General features: G+C 47.9%; 1 protein-coding gene across 2 annotated transcripts in view; it reads left to right on the forward strand.

Moving 5' to 3' along the window:
- Nucleotides 1-21,348, forward strand: part of RUNX1 (RUNX family transcription factor 1) — a 102,138-nt gene that overhangs the window by 16,504 nt on the left and 64,286 nt on the right. For both annotated transcript variants that reach the window (XM_066598999.1, XM_066598998.1), the window contains exon 3: nucleotides 20,153-20,257. In XM_066598999.1, coding sequence (XP_066455096.1) covers nucleotides 20,153-20,257 — 105 coding nt within the window. The remainder of the gene's footprint in view (nucleotides 1-20,152; nucleotides 20,258-21,348) is intronic.

Here is a 21,348-nt window from a genome sequence, read left to right on the forward strand (position 1 = left end):
GATTTTATTGAGCAGGCAGCATAAGCGCGATATTAATGCTCGTGTGAAAGAGGCCTAAAGCTTACTCACACCGGCGTATCCTCCAGCCATGTGCTATGCGTATATTTCACGGCCGGGGTGCGAACCCCTTACAGCCTACAAGGACGCACACACTGGTGACCTATTCTGGGCCGCATCATAGATGAGGCTACGACAGGGGTGTCCGTGCGCCGGCTGATGTGCGAAGCATCTGAGGTTCTTGGGCGCCACTCGCACTCGTCCGTCTGAGAAAAGCCGTGGGACTCATCCACATCAGCCTGTATGATTGTTTAAGAAGGCTCATCCGTATTTGGTCGCGGAAATAAAATGCTCCGTGCGTCTGCTGTTTGTCTACTGCATTTTTGCAGCGTATTTGGGGCGTACGCGTTTTTTTGCGTGTTTCCTGCCTCGGCGCTGTGTGTTTTCACGTGCACAAAAAGACCTTAAAAAAGGCCAAACTGATTTCACTATTTCTCTGAAGGCACAAACAGGCTGCTGCGTGCGCTGATACTACCGCGACGGAGAGCAGGAACCGGGATTTTATTTTTGCGGACTACTCAAACTTTGCGCTATTACGCACAACTTTGAAAACAAACAGCGGCCGATATGTCCTGCCCCGTCTTTCTCACAAGCGGTATTAACGCGCAGGAATCCCATAGTGGAAACAAAACGATTAAAATCAATGGTTTCGTTTCGTCCCGCTAGGATTTTCTCGGACGCATAGCGCGACTAAAACGCGCCCGTCTGTTTAAGCCCTCAGTCAGTGGTTGGCGCAAGAGAAGGAACTTCTTCTGAAAGTGCTCTGGGATACAGCAGTTCTCATGCGCCGGTGAGCAGCGTCTATTTTGCGCTTCTTATCTGTCTAGTTGGTGACATCACAATGTGACGATTATATTATCATTTACCGCGTGTGATAATCGCATTGATGTGATGCCGCAACCAGAGCTAGGCGATACAATAGGGCGACATAAGTTTGTAGTAAAGCGGTCGGTTCTTCGCCTTCGCCGCGCTCGGCATTGTGGAGGTGTTTAGAGGAGATTAAGTGTACCTGCAGTTATTACAGATTAATTATGTGCTCACCGCACCGCGGCGGCTTGTAATTCGGGCAATTAACCGTCTCGCACATATATACCATAATAGGGCCCTCAGGCAGGGGAAATACTAGAAGGGCTGGATATGCTGGGACTTGTAGTCCTGAGGCATGAAACAAATCAGTATTTAGCGTCACGTTGAACGTCCTTCCAGCCTCCAACAGGGACCCCGTGCATCTGTTCGGTGGCCGCCGCAGCCCGTCTCCCCTCTGGCGCCCTGCCAGCGAGTACATGTGTCCGGCACCAACAACGCCGTCAGCTGCTGTGCTTGTGCATTTTTTATCACAAATCCCCAAATCCAGGCTCCAAATGGTGAAATGTGCGAGCGGCGCTTAAAGGGGAAACGTCACGAGTTCAGAGCGCCGTCACAAAATGTGCAGAATGGAGCCATTCAAAATCCTGAAAGGGTTCTCTAGGGTTATGTAAATACGGCGGGCGGAGCGCAGCGTGTGCCTCCGCTTACTTATGTAGGATCTGCTTGGATTTTGGTCCCAAAATATTAAAGGGATCCCGTCCCCAGTTTTTACAATGCGTCCCTCGATAAACCTTTAACAGCGAGATTTCCCTACCGCTATCCAGTTCTGTAATCCGCGTAACGTTACAATTTGCCGCGCCGTACGTATTCTGATGAGCTGAAGAGAGTCCGATTTTTCCTTCAGCGCCGCGCCGGCACACTCGTTTGTCTTCTTCGCTATAATCCCGCACAAGCGGCATAGTAAACCGTCCCGGCATCCGCGCCCTTCAGCTCTCCCTTACCTTTGCTACGGCGCCAAAGAGGAGAAATCCATATGCATGCCAATTAAGATCAAGTGGCGCACGCGGCGCTGAGGGAAAGTTCTGCCTCTTTTCAGCTCATTAGAATACGGCCCAGGAAGATTGCAAAATCAGATTGTAAAGGCGCCAGGCGCGGATTACAGAACCGGATAGCGGTAGGGAAATCTGACGAGCGGCGCTGCTAAAGGTCCGCTTGCCTTTAATCTTGCGGACTGCCGCTCCGTTTTTTATGCACACGATCGGCGGCTGAAGTCTTCTTCGTATCCCTTTTTCTCTGGTCGCTATAACTATATGGGGCAGACACAACCAATCAGTCCTGAAGGGAGCTGCTGCCAGCGCCCACATGTTGTAAGGGAGGCGCTGAGAAACCACAAAACTGACAGTTACATAATATTCGCACATTTGTCGCGGTAGGGGCGGCGACATAGGAATCAGGCTCACGAAAATATATATAAGAGCAGCAACACACTTCAGCTGTAGAAACGTGGTAGGACCACCCAGCGTTCTAACCCAGCCATGGTGGTCGCCCGCACACAGTCTGAACGTATGTGCCCTCTGTGTCGGCACCAGCTCACATATTTTAACTGGCAGCCCTCCGTTTCATAACCACCCGGGTGCACACGTCGGGCATTTCCTGAGGACCAACCTCACTTACATATCTCCAGCGTGTTCAGTTCCATAATGTAGGTGACGCATCTTTGGACGTCTGTTGGGTGTGCGCCGATTCTCAGAGCTGCCAGACTACGTGAATCCTTTGTAGCAGTCTAGCTGCACTCCCAGCGACGTTGCATTATGGAACTGCGCTTCTTAAACACCGGCTGCCCCCTTATGCCAATACCCTCTCTAACAGGCACAGATTCTCCAGACACCTCCTCCACGGCCAACTCTGCAGTCCATCAGCAATGTAGCCTCTCTTAAGGCTCAGTATCACTGGAATTGCTCTCCAGCTTGCAATTCTCCATGATCTCAAGTCCTCCAGCTCTCCCACCTGACCTCTGTAGCCAATGGGAAGTCATATACAACACTCTATAAAGAAATACACAAACTGCAGTAAAGTATAATGGCCAGTAGAGGTCGCCCTTGTACCATCCAAGTTACATAAGTATGGGAACCATAGCAGAGCTCATGACAGCACAAACTCCAGCCGGGGCTCCCTCCTTACACATTAGGCCTCATAAATCAAAACTGTTTTTGTGGCTCACAGCAGCCAATCACAGCAAAGCTTTCATTTTTACCAGAACAGTTTACAATTTAAAAGTTTGAGCTCTGATTGGTTGATTTGGGCCACAAAGACAGTGTTCCTGTTCGACAGTTTTGGTAAATTAGACCGATTTTTTTTTCATTCTAGAAAACACCTTTAAGGAGGACATAGCGGCCATAGGGTGCATCAGAGCCGTAGGGCGGAGTCACTTGTGGCGTAAACAACTGCCACTAACTATTCTGCATCACGACTCACATCTGGATTCTGATGCCATTAGTGAAAATTCAGTCAAAATATCTTTTCTTGTCCTGATCAGAAGCTGGAATTGAGCAGAGCTTCTCTGTCCACATGACAACACTTCCTGTTCTGTAACCACTTCCTACTGCAGCCAGTTTTTGTTTTGTATTTTCACTCTTCCTCCCCAGTTCTAAGAAATCATATTTTTTTTCTGGCGGGGTTGTCTTTTGCTGGACGGGTTCTATTCCTCAGTGGTACCATTTAACGTACCATATAATGTGAATTGTAAGTGGGGCGAAATAGAAAAAAAATGCAATTGTGCTATTTTTTCTTGAAGGGGGGTGTTGACATGTTGCCTTTATTCGGTATGTCGGTACCAGTACAGCGATACCACATTTATACAGTTTTATTTATGTTGTATTGCTTAAAAAAAATACATTTTCTGTCACCGTCTTTGGAACCGACATAACTTTTTGATGCTTCCATTGATGCCGCCGCTCTGCTCCGGTTTTTGTGGGGTGACCTGTACTTTTATTGGCACCATTTTGGTTACATACCACTTTTTGATCACTTTTTATTCAATTTTTTCTTGGAACGCGGTGACCCAAAAAAGTGCAATTCTGGTGTTGCATATTACTTTCTCTTACAACGCTCACCGTGCGTGATTTATGATGTGATATTTTAGGAAACTGGACTTTTATGGATGCAGTGATACATATTTTAGATGTAAACATTTTTGTTATGACTGGGTGATGGGGGGTATTTTACACGTAATATTTTTTCTAATAACTAAAAAATCTTTATTTTACTTATTTTTTTAAGCTTTTCTTTTTTAGTCCCCATAGGGATCATTTATACAGTATAGTGCAATACTACAGTATTGCATTGTACAGTATTTTGATAGACATTCTAATAAGACTTGCCGAAGGTCACAGGTATGTCTTAATAGACAATCATTGATTGCAGCCCTGGGGACCTTCAGAAAGATGCAGGCTGCCATGGCACCCAGACAGCACTCTGTGATCTCATTGCGGATGGACGTTTTAGGGACATCTCAGTCCTGATCACGACATTTAAAGGGATTTTGAACGCAAATCTTATTGAGGACCTACCATTAGTTGATCGGCTAGGGTCTGCCGTTCGGGACCCTGGCTGATCAACTGATCAGGCGCCCACTGTCAGCGCTGCAATACGCAGGGGTCGGAGTGGAAGCTGCTGCTCCGTCCCCTGTGTAGTAGACATTGTTTGTTGCTGCCTGCACAGCTCCTATTGAGTTTAATGACAGCTGCGCCTGCAGTTATGAGTATTGGGCACTACACCGCGGTCAAAGCCGCCTGCTTCTGCTCCAACCTCTGCGTATTGCGGCGCTGTCGGTGGGCACCCAATCAGCTGATTGGCCACAGTCCCAAGCAGTGGATCCTTGCCAATCAATTCTTGATGACCTATCTTAATATAAGTCTGGAGAACCCCTTTAAGATAATTTTTTCTCATATGGCCTTTACTTGGGCGCCATCTGCTATAAGCATCGTAAGACCCTTCGTCTCGGGGTGACTTTTTTTCACCATTTTTGCCCGTAGGGGTTGATTATAATTGTCTGTGCCGTTTCCCCCGGCGTTAGTCGCACCTGCTGAGGACAGTTCAGCCATTGACTGACGGGTGGTTTAATGCCCCCCGTTCCGTTTCTTCTTCCCGCGAGTGACTAAGACGTTCCGGTGTTTACAGCACAATGCTGACTGTTTTCCTAAGGTGGAAGCTGTTTGCACGTCTCTGCATGGACTGCGCTGTTCCCGTGTTTGCCCAAACGCTGAGCTGTCTAGAGTGTCTGGTTTGTCAAGGAATTCACCGAGACGAGCAGAACTTCTGGCAAGTAGTTGGGAGATTAATATCTCCTCTGTCACGTTATACTTACTGCTTCTGGGGAAGGCGGGGGGATTACTGCGGCCGCCATGTAAGATCCCCAATCGCTCGTCACCCACTCTCCCCGATGCGCAATTCTGAACAGCATTGGGATCACGGAGCACTGAGCAGATGTGCCTCTCCGGAGCCCAGGAAAGCTGATCGACGAGCCCCGTGGCGTCTGTAATTAAGACACAGGAAGCCCCCAAATCTGCAGCTGCGGGGCTCCACAATCTGCGGGTCGAATGGCGGATTTTGCTGCAGAATTGCCCGCAGGTTTTAAGCCAGAGGTGGCCTGCCGATTGCGGCGCAGAATGTTCAGCGTTTTCATGGTACGTTTTGTGAAAGGTTCCTAATACTGCAGGCAATTCCGCATCAAAATCTGCACTTTGACGAGTCTTGTAAACGCACAGCACTTGCACGATTTTCTCGCCCGTGTGAATAAGCGCTTCCGCCCAGGAGCGGCCGCCAGCTCCGTGCGCTTCTATGTGGTGGAGTCGCTCTGTCTCGCGCGGGCGCAGGCGGCACAAAGCGTGTAACGCTCCCCACACGCTAACACCAGAGACGGAACACTGTGTACTCAGTCTGTGTAATGTAGAGGTAATGATGCCGCCTCACCGCCCACAAGACACGAGCCGCCGCCAACTAGAACCACGCATTTGAATATGGAGGCTTTTTCTCTTTGTCTGGAAGCCACATCTGTGGTCACTAAAACCACCGTCACAGGCGGCGCCGTCACCCGCAAGGAGTTAGCCACACACGGGGGCACTGCGGCTCCATACAGCGGTCATGTCCGCACCTCAGTGTGGCGCTGGGTGTTTCCATAGAGCGGCTCTTCTCTGCACTTGTGCCGCCATATAAGAAATTATGCCTGAGCTTCGTTGGAGGCTGCAGCTGCGCCAATTATATAGCGAGGCTTGTATGGAACTCATATCATAGTACACTCATCAGTGACCTCCCGCCTCCGAACTCACCCCCTGAAGGGAGGCACTAGTACCCCGTTGTACCCCCTTTAGCTTAGATACAAGATGTGATATGGGGAGGCATGGAGGCTTGAGTACACTGTTGTACCGCCTCTAGCTTGGATACAAGATGTGATACAGGGGGCATAAAGGCTCTAATACCCTGTTGTGCCGCCTCTAGCTTGGATACCAGATGTGATTCAGGGGGGCATGGAGGCTCTGGTACTCTGTTGTATCGCCTCTAGCTTGGATACAAGATGTGATACAGGTGGGCATGGAGGCTCTAGTACCCTGTTGTACTTGCTCTAGCTTGGATACCAGATGTGATTCAGGGGGGCATGGAGGCTCTAGTACCCTGTTGTACCGCCTATAGCTTGGATACCAGATGTGATTCAGGGGGGCATGGAGGCTCTGGTACTCTGTTGTACCACCTCTAGCTTGGATACAAGATGTGATACAGGTGGGCATGGAGGCTCTAGTACCCTGTTGTACCACCTCTAGCTTGGATACAAGATGTGATACAGGTGGGCATGGAGGCTCTAGTACCCTGTTGTACCACCTCTAGCTTGGATACAAGATGTGATACAGGGGGCATGGAGGCTCTAGTACCCTGTTGTACCACCTCTAGCTTGGATACAAGATGTGATACAGGGGGCATGGAGGCTCTAGTACCCTGTTGTACCGCCTCTAGCTTGGATACAAGATGTGATACGGGCGGGCATGGAGGCTCTAGTCCTCTGCTAGTACGGTAACAAGCTCTACAAGCGGATGAAGAGGTCACTACACACAAGGAGCCTCCGAGAGCCTCTTATAGGCCAAGAGGGGAACCACTTTTAGGGTCTCCGGTGACCGTCCATCTAATCACCACAACTCTCTGCCTGAGCCGGGTTTTATAGTAAAATGTCAGCTCCTTCTGGGGTCGGAGGGGTTTTCTATGTTTGCTGAAAATCAACGATCAGCTGACAAACAAGCGTTCACTCAAATCCTCGTGCTTCCCGCCAAACACCCGCGCCGTTCTACAGCCGCCTACAGGATACAAACCTGAAGCTAAAGAGTTAAATCAGCCATTTGTTGCACACAGGAAGAGGCGCGCAGGAAAATTACTTCCCTGTAACGATGGTGACACATAACGAAAGTTGCATAAGATGTAATGGCTTCACCGCCGTCTGATAGGGTTGCGGATATGGCTCATTCCGCGCCACTGAAGAGTCCAAGAAGAAGGGAGCTGCCATGACATTACAATGGCGGTAGATGCATCATGTGACCCTCTCAGATCCGCGTACGCATGTAAAAGGAGACGGCACATTTTTTTAACTGGTACCTGTGTTTTTATACATTTTTTTTACACGGGACGAAATTATCTGATATAAAAGGCTGTTTGGTCCAACGAGGACGCGGCGCCATCTATCGTTCACGTATTTGTGCACCTGCGATAGACTTCTATGGGACCGTGGCTGCAAAAGAAGGACAGAGCAGGTCCTAGTTTTTGTGCACGACGAATTGCACATGTAAAAATGTTCGTTAATGAGAACGAATAGATCGACATCACTGAGCTCTATAATCTGCGTATATTTCACGTGCGCAGAAACGCGTACAAATACGTCCATTTGAAGGGGTAGGGTGGGGATTGCGGCATATATTTGCAGTACATTTATCAAAACTTTCTCTGTTGCCCCTAGCAACCAATCACAGCGCAGCTTTCATTTTACTTCTGCAGTATAAGAAATGAACGCTGCGCTGTGATTGGTCGCTTGGGGCAGCAGATCTTCTGTTAGATGGTTTCTATAAGAGCGTGGCCCCGGGTTCCTTTTCCGTGGCCCCCTGCGGTCATTAGTGGCGCAGTCCCCTCCAGTCTCCGCCCACACTGAATCGCTCTGGCCCGGTTCCATGTATTTAGCGCTGGCAGTCTGGCCAGCCTTCTGGTATTTGGACAATAGGAAGTCCAACGACTTCCCGCAGGACGCGGCGCCGGTCGTCAGGCTGCCATCAGGGCCGCAGCGTATTTCCTTCCAAGATTATTTTCTTGGTAATGGAGCGGGCGGGCCGCTCCCCGGGGCCCAGCGCATCCGCCGCCGCTAGAAACTCCACTTTTACAGATGTTTGGTTGGTTTTCTTTTACCTTTTTAGTTGCTGCATCGCTCATGCGGAGTGTAAGGGGTTAAACGACTCACCTGTTCCCCGCAGATTACATTTAGATTAGCGGTAAGCGAGACCTATGTAATCTATACATTTCTGGATACGTCCAGCGGTATCTGTGACATTCGCATTCCGCTGTCGCTCGGGATTTGGAGACGTGTGCCGCCTCCCCAGCTGTTGTCGGACTACAAGACCCAGCATGGTGTGAGGATACCATAATGATATATGCACTGTCGGGCTCATACATATGTAGAACTACAAGTCCCAGCGGCTGGCAGAACGTTTCCCTGAACAAATCTGCCTAATTTCCAGCGCGGTTACTCCCTGCGACTCCACGACCGACCGCGTCACCACTCAGGATCCGGAAAAGCTAAGTGCCCACTCAGAATGGAAGCCATGTTGTCACCCAGCTTTCCAGGAAGACAAGCGGCTGATCACCCACAGATCTGATCTTAAGTTTGTAACAAAATAAAGTGAACTTCCTTTAATCCGGCATCCGGTAATCCCAACAATCTGCTAATCCGTTATTCATTTGCGGAACAGAACTGATGTCGACTGCAGAGCTCAGAAGATAATATTTTGGGCATCTTGGCTTCTTGAGGGTCCTCAGCCCTCTGACCCGGGTCACACGAACCCGTCGGATTCTGCAAGCTGATTTCTGTACCGGAAGACCTGCGTTCATTCACGGAAAATAATTGCGTAAGATGACAGATGCGAGCGCTTCCCGCGGGGACGTACGTCATGCACAGCGTATCGTAGGGTGGAAGAACGACCTCTCCTCCCCTCCAGCCGACATTTCGGCTTTTCAGCCTATTTTCCTTTGAAGTTGCGAGTGTTTCGCCGCTCATTCACAATGTTAATTACCTGCGTACGGGCGACGGAACGCTCGCAATTAATGACTTCAGTGGGCGCCGTCCGTGCAGAATCCGCGCTAAAATAGAGCCTGCCGTGATTTTTCATCCACTCGCGGAATACATCTGAGCGAACCAGTGAAAGTCCGTGCCCCTCAATGCCCACATTTTACCACAATTCAGGTCCGCCCGTGTGAGCGCCACCGCAGCGTTACAACAGATGGCGTGTTATTATCTCATTATGCGGCTGTGAGATTCACCATTAACGTATCTTCCCGCTTTCTTTTTTCAAACGCGCGTACTAGCACGCAAAAAAACCTTGGTTCACGCACAACTACGCTCCGTAGCAGCGTGGGTAGTCGCGCTCACGCCCGTTTGTTTAAGCCCTTTTAGGGCGGACTCACATGAGTGCGCAGAGAATAGAACCCATTGATTTCAATGTGTTAATTCTCATTTTTCATTTTTACGTTCGCATTCCGCTCGTGCGAAAAAAATACGCATTTGTGCACCGAAGGCCCCATAAGAGTCTATATTCGATATCTACGCAATTCTGCGTGGAAAATAACACACCTTATTAGCCTGCACAGCCATTTAAATCATGGAAGGGGTCTGTCTCTCGTGTGTTCCACCCCTGCGTGCGCAAGAAGCGCAGTATTACGTTTTTTCGCATTCCGATCTGAATGGGTAAATCTTGTCTGCAATTGGATCAGACTAGCGCATGCTGCGCTTTTATCCTCGCGATCCGTGTGCATTGGCACGTTGACTACTATGGGTCCGCCGGCTGTCAGAGTCTGGTCCGTTGCGGACTTGAACAGGGCGCCGACCGGAAATACGCTTGTATTTCTATAATCTTTTGATAGTCCAGGAAATCCGATAATTCAGAAAGGAACTTTATTGTAGTTGGAGTAAAGGAGCTGCTTGTCTGAGGGGGCGGAGTCCCCAATGCGTTCGACTCACAAGCGACGCGCTTCCGTTATTTTGGGACTTTCCTGCGGTATTTCTGGATTCTGACTGTTAGTTATCTTATAAATCACCTTTGCGGCGCGGACTCTCCGGGCGGGGGCGGGGGGGCTGATTTTGTTGGCATCTTCCAGACAAATCTTCGCTTTGAGAGCGACTTCCCGCGATGATATTAACGGCGGCGGCCGGGGGGATTGGAGGTGCGTGCTTCACATGCTGCTCAGTGGCCTGATGTTGGCTCACATCCAGACCTGCAACCGTTTACATCACGTTCAACAGGCGACCGGCAGAACCGGCTCGTCTTGATCCCCGACCACCCGGCTGCGCATTAACCTCTTCACTGCCGACGAGACGGAACTCCCCTCTCTGTGTTTTCCAAACATCGGCTTGTTAATATGGCCGTTCATTTCTGGGGTTTTCACAAGAATGCGCGTATTTTACGAGGACTGATGTGTCCCGGCGCGTCTCACGTGGCCCAAAGTCACCCACTAAAGTCTATCGATGCGTGAAAATTAGCGTCCATGCTCGCTGCGGGATTATTTTGCGTTTTCTGCGGGTTGTGATAAAACTGATATTATTGGACCTTCCTGTGTTTCCTTCTACACATGTGAACGACGGATGAAACGCCGATGCAACACGAATGTCAAAAGCAACCGATCCGCAGCAAAAGCTCATTTTAGGGCTCATGTCTACAGCGCAAAATTCTGAGGGTCTCCCCGCAGCGCTTTACTCATTTGCCGGCAGAGACCGCGTATGGCTGCGTACGGCACTGCGGATGCCCGCGAATCACACGCTCAAGGAAATACGCAGTGTGATTTTTTTTGTTAATTCCCCGCTCTGTTCAGCGATGTGTATGAATCAACGCCTATACACGGTGTATTATATATATACAGCGCAGAAATAGCCAAATACAAGAGTCCAGCCGTTCGATTGAAGATGACAGGAGCGGCGCCGCGCATGCACAACCCCACCTCACCATGGGGGTGCAGTGACCCTCAGTGAGGAGGAGAGGGGACACAGGACCTTGTTCTCAGGGTCAGTGGGGTCTCAGCAGGGAGACCCCCACTGATCAGACATTTATCACCAACCCGCGGAGGGCTGATAAAAGTCAGTCTTGGTGCAAGCCCTCTAATACGTACCGCTAAGATGCCTGCCATTGTGGCCACATCTGACGCCTCTTCCGGCTTACGTTTCACCTGAGAGACGGGCAGCTGATAGAAGAGCGTTAATAATAATAATCTTTATTTGTGTAGCGCCAACTTATTCCGCAGCGCTTAGATTTTTTTTTTAAGGAAAAGGGCTGTCTGATTTGGGAAACTAATTCTTGAACCCCCCCTCCCCCCAGCGAATTCTGAGTAAATAATGGGGGTTGCTCTCAGGATTCTCGCCTGGTTACCCCAGCAGAGCTACAGAGCGTTTCTTGCTTTGGAGGACCCAACATGTAAATGCATTCAATGAACAGCCCATTGATTTCAACAGTAACTGTGTAATGCTTCACTTGTCCTGCGGGGGCTCTGCAGGGTATAGGCAGTTGCTGCCAGGCTTCCTCACAGTACATAGCTCATCACTGGGGATCTCGGTAACAGGATATTGTGGGATCAGCTTTTTGGGGACCCTTCTTACACTGTCCAATCCCGTTAAACTAGATGGAAATGTGGGGCGTTTGGCAGAGGATCAGTGCATCCTATTTCATGCGAAGCCACTTATGTATTCTGCGGTATGTCAGAGACTTCTGAATACATTTCCGTGGTTAATTGTAATATTTCTGCTTTTTTTGGTGTTCAGTATAAAAACCACATCTTTCCGTGGTTAGCCACACGGCGTATTAAAGTGAAAGTCCGCGCTGCAAGTAATAGCGGTCTGCAGCGGTCACATCTGCTGATTTTTCCCTGACTGTGCATTATATAGAATGTGGAACATTTCTTCCCGAGGCACTTAGGAATCTGTTAGGAACAAAATAGATTTGCCCTAATACAATATTTACCGTTCTGGTTGGAAGAGATGAGCCGAAGACTTCGCTGGCTGCCAGCACTACTAGTGCCAACACTGAATGATGGTCCATCATCTATACCTGCTGCCAGCAATCATGCATACTAGTGACTATTAATGCCAGTCACATAGAGTAAGGGGCTCTGCCATCGTCACCCACTTACTGCACTACCTGTTAGACAACCACCTAATAATCTCTAATTACTGGAAGCAGATTCAAGGCCGGCCTTAGGTGTGTGCGATCCATGTGGTTGTCCAGGGTGCTAACTGCTAACTTGTAGAGTGGTCACCAGGTATATATAGACTGGCCAGATAATCATGTTCCTCTGTCCAGTGCAGTCTTGTGGGGCTACGTGAATCATTCTCCTCCTGGCTATTTATGTTATTAACTTGGCTCTGGTGCTATATTTACGTTATTAGCTTGGCTCTGGTGCTGTATTTATGTTATGAGCTTGGCTCTGGTGCTGTATTTGTGTTATAAACTTGGTTCTGGTACTGTATTTATGTTGTGAGCTTAGCTCTGGTACTGTATTTATGTTATGAGTTTGGCTCTGGTGCTGTATTTATGTTATGAGCTTGGCTCTGGTGCTGTATTTATGTTATGAGCTTGGCTCTGGTGCTGTATTTATGTTATGAGCTTGGCTCTGGTGCTATATTTACGTTATGAGCTTGGCTCTGGTGCTGTATTTATGTTATGAGCTTGGCTCTGGTGCTGTATTTATGTTATGAGCTTGGCTCTGGTGCTGTATTTGTGTTATAAACTTGGTTCTGGTACTGTATTTATGTTGTGAGCTTAGCTCTGGTACTGTATTTATGTTATGAGTTTGGCTCTGGTGCTGTATTTATGTTATGAGCTTGGCTCTGGTGCTGTATTTATGTAATGAGCTTGGCTCTGGTGCTGTATTTGTGTTATAAACTTGGTTCTGGTACTGTATTTATGTTGTGAGCTTAGCTCTGGTACTGTATTTATGTTATGAGTTTGGCTCTGGTGCTGTATTTATGTTATGAGCTTGGCTCTGGTGCTGTATTTATGTTATGAGCTTGGCTCTGGTGCTGTATGTATGTTATAAACTTGGTTCTGGTACTGTATTTATGTTGTGAGCTTAGCTCTGGTACTGTATTTATGTTATGAGTTTGGTTCTGGTGCTGCATGTTATGAGCTTGGCTCTGGTGCTGTATTTATGTTATGAGCTTGGCTCTGGTGCTATATTTATGTTATGAGCTTGGCACTGGTGCTGTATTTATGTTATGAACTTGGTATTGGTTCTGTATTTATGTTATGAGCTTGGTTCTGGTGCTGTATCTATGTTATGAGCTTGGCTCTGGTGCTATATTTACGTTATGAGCTTGGCTCTGGTGCTGTATTTATGTTATGAACTTGGCTCTGGTGCTGTATGTATGTTATAAACTTGGTTCCGGTACTGTATTTATGTTGTGAGCTTAGCTCTGGTACTGTATTTATGTTATGAGCTTGGTTCTGGTGCTGCATGTTATGAGCTTGGCTCTGGTGCTGTATTTATGTTATGAGCTTGGCTCTGGTGCTGTATTTATGTTATGAGCTTGGCACTGGTGCTGTATTTATGTTATGAACTTGGTTCTAGTTCTGTATTTATGTTATGAGCTTGGTTCTGGTGCTGTATCTATGTTATGAGCTTGGCTCTGGTACAGTATTTATGTTATGAGCTTGGCTCTGGTGCTGTATTTATGTTATGAGCTTGGCTCTGGTGCTGTATTTATGTTATGAGCTTGGCTCTGGTACAGTATTTATGTTATGAGCTTGGTTCTGGTGCTGTATCTATGTTATGAGCTTGACTCTGGTGCTGTATTTATGTTATGAGCTTGGTTCTGGTACTGTACTTATTCACTAGACTGTTCTGGTGTGGGTCTACTGCTATCTTGTTGCTTTCTAAACAAGCAGATTACAGACCGGCCATCAGTGCAATGTATATTGTATTTTTCTTGTAATGGGGCTCCAAAAGAAATCTCTCTTGATGCCATCTAACCTAAGGCCGTCACTGACCAGCATGTAATGTCCCTGTTCCAGTACACAGGGGCGCTGCAGGTGAGCTCTGCATCACCTATAGCAACTCCACTGAAAAGATGCTATGATCAGCTTAAATAAAATAAAAAAGGGGTTTTGAGGGGTTCTCCGCATTGGACAATTCCTAGTTAGAAGAGTCCTTTGAAAATAGTTATAGAACAAAATAAGGTCTTTCAGAATTGGTGATTTATTGATTTAGCTCCACCTTCCATACTGGTCATGAGGCTAGCTGGGGGAGCTGGGTAGCCTGCCTGGTTTGCTGGTCGGTGGGCATGCGGTGGGTTTTGAGGTGCAAGGGGTACCACAGAGCTAGGGTAGTGAACGCATGGGGGGAGGTTTCTGCTGCAGCAAGTGACCTCTCAGCAGCCAGCAACGCAGCCTAAAACCTCCACATTCACCAACTTCTAGTTCCACATGCCCTCGCAGCGGAGGAGGTAAACCGAGTGCCTCCTAATTCATAGCCAAGAGTCTTTTTGCTATTTTTAATACAGTTGTGAAGTTAATATTTGTCATTGAATGAAAGACACTTTCAGCGGCCCCAACGTGGTTCCTGCAGCGCTGAAGGGGGGTGCAGTCATTAGCTGGAGGGGACGGAAGGTGGATGGGAGCCGCACACACTTGCTGGTTATTTGTTTAAAGTGAAACACACAAATCAAGGTCAGAAATAACTTTCAAAAACTCTTGATTGCAATCCGGCGTCATTGCCGAGGGCTGATTTCTCTTATAAGACATAGGAGCTTAGATGGCGGTATGTAAAATGGAGAACGGCAACGCAGACGCGCCTCCCTTTATAGCTCTGTCTTTTAGAAGGCAAGAAAGTGTTTACCTACCGCTTCAGGGCGATGAAATGATCCGTCTGACTGGAAGGCGAAAGTGTAAACTTCAAAGAACATTGTCTGAGTGTTTATACATAAGATCCTGTTTAAAGGGACATTCCTACAAATACACTTTATGGGCTATCTATAGGATAAAGCATCATTGTGCACTCCGCGGAGGACTACTGCTCCCAGAGGTGCCGAGAATGGGGCACCTTGTCATAAAGCTAGGCCTGTCCCATGAGGGCACTGCACTTAGTTATCTCTATGGACAGTGAATGGGACATATGTGTGTAAGTGGGGTCCTTCAATGGGGAGGTTCCACCTCTACAGAGGATGGGGGTCTTGCCTTAGGGGCCGGCCGCAGACACTAGAGACCATTCACATGCTCCGCAGCTGGGGAGACTTCTCGCTTGGGTCGGACGCTATAGCCATGGGTCGGTCGCAGGCCTGTAATAATGCTGCCATGGGCTTTCGACCCTAAGGATGAGCGACATGGGCCGTAGCTGCCAGAATATGGGAACGTAGAACGTATTCATCGAAAACAGTCACTTAATACCCGTGTAACGGGTTCAGGACACGGAACAAAGGAGTCTCGGCAGCGCTCGCTAATGCAGGGTAAATAACCTTGCACAACGTATTCACAGTTCTTTCCCCAGAATGGAAGATTAATTATATTAGCAGTAGCCGTCAAAGCAGACTTCGAGATTGTGGCTAGTTACTCTACTGGATGGGCGTAGTTACCGCTCCCAGAATGGGGGTTGTTAGAATGGCCTGAACACAAGATGTCAGACAAGCCGTAGGACACGAATTCTGATGAAGGCCATCTCAGTACTGAAGCTGCCGTCTCCAGGGCCTACCGGAGGAGCGGAGACCGTCTTCCTACCGGTAGCCTTGCTTTTTTCTCTCTTGTTGGTACGCCACCAACACCAAAAAAGTGCAAAATGCCCCTATATATATGTCCGGCCTCAGAAAAATGTCCTAGGACCCGCGTGACGACTAGCACATGTCCACCTCCCATCCAGACGTACAACACGAACAGCAGGTAGCCCAAGAACCCAACCATTAATTCTCCCACGGTTCATTGTACAGCTCAATCAATACAATATCAGAAATAAGCAAACATAACACATGACATCTTCTTCATGATCCATTCACTAAGGTGGCTCAGGGACCGCCATTCTGTTGATCCCCAGGAGTGTTAGCGGTTGGATCCCCAGCAATTATAACTTAAAGGGATTCTGTCACCAGGTTTATGGTGCACGAATAACGGGCAGCATGAACCCAGGACAGAAATACCTGTTGCCTCTGTGTTTCATTCTGAAACTCTCTGAACACTGCTTGCCTTGCTACACTGACAACAGCACTGCTTAGTGCTTGAAGAATCGCTGTTAGTACACACACTGCTCAGCTTTTAATAAGGCCAGCCTCACTTACGACCCAATGCTGAAGAACTCCTAGATGTCCTTCAGTGAATCATTATCTGTTCTTTCCATTGAGCAGCCTCGACCCTCTATCTCTCGCCAGATGTCACTCTTCAATTGACAGCTCTCCTGCAGTGTTGGCACGCTTTGTGGTAGGCCTTTGGCAAACCCAGCAGTCTCCAACTGAGCAATAAGTTTCCCCAGTGTCTCTATAGTCGCTCCTGTTATTACACTTGCTATACTCTGGTTGCTCTGCAGGCTGGCTGCATCCTTCTGCTCACTTGCCCAGCTGGCCTAGTTGGCCTCGTTTAGTGAGAGTGTCCCTTTAATATCTAGGCTCCTGCTGGTCATTTTTTGACACCTTGTATCCGAAGGTTTTCTTATCATTTCTCGTCATTCGCTGGAGTACAATGAATTGTCTGCGTTTCATGGGAAATGGGAGCAGTTTGGTGCTGAAGTCCTTCCGCCCCTTTCTACAAACAAGGATCGCATGTAAATGTTTATGATTCTCACAGATACGGGGCATTTTCTAATTCTGCTTTATCTAATGATCCTTTGCATTGGCCGGATGCCACAGAGGAGGGGCGCCAGACGCGGCTACATTATTCCTCAACATTTCTCTCACCTCCACCCAGCCTACTCTGCAGGAGATTGTGTTACCGGCAGTGTGCCACGAGCCAGATCTCAGGGGCATCTCAGGCCTCCGACATTGACCCCGTAGAGCTGCTTCTGCTTCCATCGCGTTGTGTAGAGACCCTACAATGAGCCGCCCCGATGGGGGGGGGGCGGTCACTGAGCCGCGAGGGCTGAATCCCCTGAAATACCCGGCGACTTCGCCACACATTGCAACTTGTAAACCGCCACAACGGGTCGTGACAACGTAACCGCGCTCACTTACATGAAGGCAGCGCCACCCTGCCATAGTTGGCCATGCATTCTCTGCCATGTAGCCCTTTCCTTATTCTAAGGGCTCATTCACACGGACGTATTTGTGCTCCATATTACGGACAGTATAAACCCCACCGATTTGCATTCGGTTATTCAGACAAGCATAGTTTTTATGCAGCTTTTGATCATGTGAAAGTAATTGCAGCCCGTCCTATTTTTGTGCGCATTCACACACCGAAAGCTCCCATCGAAGTGTATGGGATTGTGTAAATACGCAGCAATCGTACCAGTGCATGCGTATTTGCTACGTTTTTACGCATGTTGCCGGGCGTTCTTGACTCTTTTTTTTTGAGTATGTGAAAAATCCTGGTACATTCAGAAAACACGCACGCAAAAAAACGTATGTTCACCAAATACGCTGCAAAAATACAACAGGCAGTAAATACGCAGCGTATTTCCGCGACTGAATACACATACGCCTGTCTGAATGAGCCCTACAGCTGGTTACTGCGGTAGTTGTATATCGCTTCTCATCCGGCTTTCTCAAAAACAGACATAACTGCAGCTGCATTCACCCCGGCGATGTAAGTCAAAAAATGACCATTTTACCTGCGATTTCCCTCCAATTTTCATGCGTGTTCAATGCACTTTTGCAATAAAAATGCGCAATTTGCGGCATTTACATCCGTTTTTCACGCACATAAAAAAAAAATTGTATGTGGGACCAATAGTGAAATGAAAATGCTTTATGCACAGAAGCTACTTGCGTTCAACGCACAGGACATCCGAGGGCAACGCATTCTTTAACACGGCCATAAAAAGTAAGAGAAGATTCTTAAATGAGGATTGCCCAAAAATAGGATGTGCAGCAATTTTTCAAACTTGGACTATTGGTGCGGGTGAGAATTAACCCATTCAGATTAATGGGCTGTCTTCACATGTGAATGTTAGCCATCTTGACATTTGATAGAACTCATGTGGGAAAATCACCAAGTAGTCTTGACTGAAGGGAGGAGAGTCCAAGGAGTCGGCCAGGGTACCGATAACAACTGTCATGTTTCACAATGCAGATGGTGATGAGGTAACATCCAGCATCAGAGGTGGTGGCTGGAAGTGCTGCCGCCTAAAATCCCATAATGCTTGGGACAAGCCTTCCAACATGAACTTAGCAGCTGTCTCCTCAAATCCTTGGAACCAGGAAAATGACTGATGCTTCTGTTCCCTACACCAGCGTCTCACTTATCACTACACCTAGTCTGCTGTCCTCTGAAGCATCTGGAACTTTACTACAACTTTTATAACTTTTGGGTCCTCCCAACACCATAGAGCTGATTGGTTGAGGGGCAAAGGGCAATACTGAGTAAACGGGGCTGCTTATCCCTCTAAACTGAGCAACCAGCAGCTGCAGAACAGAATAAGGATAAACTATAGCATATAGCACATATTGTCACTACACATACCCTCCTTGCACAGAACTGACTCAAAGTAGTGACTTTTCTGCGCCATTCACTTCTATGGGGCGGCGTTCTGCGCTCAGCTGTCCCCATACAAAGTCAATGGAGCAGTGCTTTCACAGAGTCTTGTTGTCGTTTGTAACCATAGGGACACACAATGTGCATGAGAGACATTGGAGCGATCTACAAATATGATTTTTAATCAAGAGTATTTGCAAAGTCGCTTGACTTCTTTATTTTGGAAACACCAGAACAATAAAAACAAAAACAGTATTGCAAAAATATACACACCCCCTAAGCTCCAACCAGAATCCCAGTTCAGCGCAGCTATGCACCGCTGATCAGACATGGCGGCTCCGTGTGGATCCTATTCCACCCCAGGCTATCTTCTCGCTAATGTAATATTTGCATTTTTATGGAGCAAATCATAGTAACATAACCAGCCTGGGTGCATCCTGGTAATTGGGACGAAGCATGATTAATGAAGAATTACTTGTGTAGGTGCGCCCGTATAATCTACACATGACCAAAGTTCAACCACAAGTTAAACAGATGCATATATATAAACAAAAATACTAGGGAACATTATTAGGCCTCGCCCAAGTCAGTGCAGCATGGTGGTTGTCAGACGGGCAGTCCGTCATTTAAAGAGGCCCTGTCGTGTCCCCGGCTGAGAGCGGCCAGCTGCATAGCTTAGCTGCGCACTAGACAAACTCAAGTGTTGGGAGCTGAATCTAACAGAGGTCGGCGTGGGGGAATGGGGAGAGGGGCTGGGGGCAAAAGAAAAGCTACAATAGAGTCAACGGGCCATGACTGCAAAACTACGCAACGGGCCGCACTCCCCCAAGAGCATGGCAGGTCATTACTCACATTCCCCTCCCCAAAATACAAGCCACTCCGATGCCCAATACAAAGAAGTAGTCCCTTTGTATGCGCCACGTAGGGTGAGGGTCTATTTTTACGGAGGATCAGGCACTCCCTTGAGTGGGTAGGTGTTTGCCGTGAAGGATGCTCCTGGTAAGAAGCCCTGATCTGGGGGTGTAGCTATAGGGGGTGCAGAGGTAGCTATTGAACCCTGGTGCCTGACGAGGCCTGTGCCACCTAGGAAAACACTGGTATAACAGATGGCCCATGCTAGGTGGAGGCCTATCACAGATTTTGCTTCAGGTTATGCTTCTGGGAAGCAGCCCTCGGCCCCGTCACGTTAGGGTACTTCTTAGGTGCAGAGCCTAAGGTGCTCCTCAGATGCCCGGGTCCTTGACTTTCAATGCCCGGTGGGATATCTCACTCAGTCTGTAAACCCAGGATAAAATGATAGGTACTTCAAAAACATGTGACATTTAATGGAGTTATTATACAAGTGTTGTTAACTATTTGTGCACTAATGGGCCTCTTCATTGTCCTTTTATTTGTAGGGAAAAGCTTCACACTTACCATCACTGTCTTCTCCAACCCTCCTCAAGTGGCAACTTACCATCGAGCCATTAAAATCACTGTGGACGGACCGCGGGAACCAAGACGTAAGACAATTTTATATCGCTTATTGCATGGCTTATGTTAAACCTCCATACGGTACGACGGAACCGGCTGTTAGATGAACCAGTCATTAAAGAAGCACCATATATAAAGTAGAGTTGGTAAAAGCTGCTGCCGGTATTTTTCTTACTGAACGCTCTATTGGCAAATTCTCCACTGAGATTCGTTCCAGTGTTATATCATGTGACTTCGCCTCCAGCCCCTCCCCCACTCACCCCCACTCTGACTACCCGAATCTGCTGTGTTACCCCTAAGTCTGCTTTATACATTCCTAGGAAACCCACATCAAGGCTCTCATAGGCTTTCATAAAGAGACTGACTTCTGGTCTGCACTGTAGCATTCAGGTAGTCAGAGTGCGGGGGAAGGGTTCACGTGGTATGACAGCAGACCGGATCAGACTGGAGAATTTAGTAGTAGAACGTAAGAGAATTACTGACACCGCCTTTAAGAAATGGAGGAGAAGGAAATATTCTCCCGGAATGCTTCTTAAAAAGGGGTTGTCCACCTCTTAAGTGTTGATGATCTGTTCTCAGGATATCAGTTGGTCATCAGTAGTTGATCAGTGAGGATCCCCTGCTAGGGACGCCTGCCTATCAACTGTCTGCTAGGCTACTATCAGTGTGTATGGAGCTGTTCAATTCCACTGCAGCACCCCCACAGGGAAAACAAGGCATTACACATTTTTTGAAATGTATATGCTGTTACTGTAATACAATGGACATGCCAGGTCCTCCATAGAGGGAGAGACACTCTGTAGTCCCTGGCTAATCGAAGATGGTCTGGAATCGGGTCTTCCCTTAGAATTCTCTAATAGGGTATTTGAAAATGTTTTATTCTAAGCTGGACAACCCATTTGTTCACTGGGCATAGCTCCAGCAGTACCAGCCTGGCCCACGGTCAGCTTCCAGCTTCATACACTCCGACAGCGGCCCATTAAACAGCTGATCTGCGGACTTCCCCAGCTGATCAACTATTGAGGATCTATCCTGAATATTAGTCATCAATAGTTGTGTTGGACAATCCCTTTAAGTAAACTAGAATGTAACACAAATGTTGGGCAAATCAGCTTGTCAG

The sequence above is a fragment of the Eleutherodactylus coqui genome, chromosome 4 (genome assembly GCF_035609145.1).
Source record: "Eleutherodactylus coqui strain aEleCoq1 chromosome 4, aEleCoq1.hap1, whole genome shotgun sequence".
Lineage (NCBI taxonomy): Eukaryota > Metazoa > Chordata > Amphibia > Anura > Eleutherodactylidae > Eleutherodactylus > Eleutherodactylus coqui.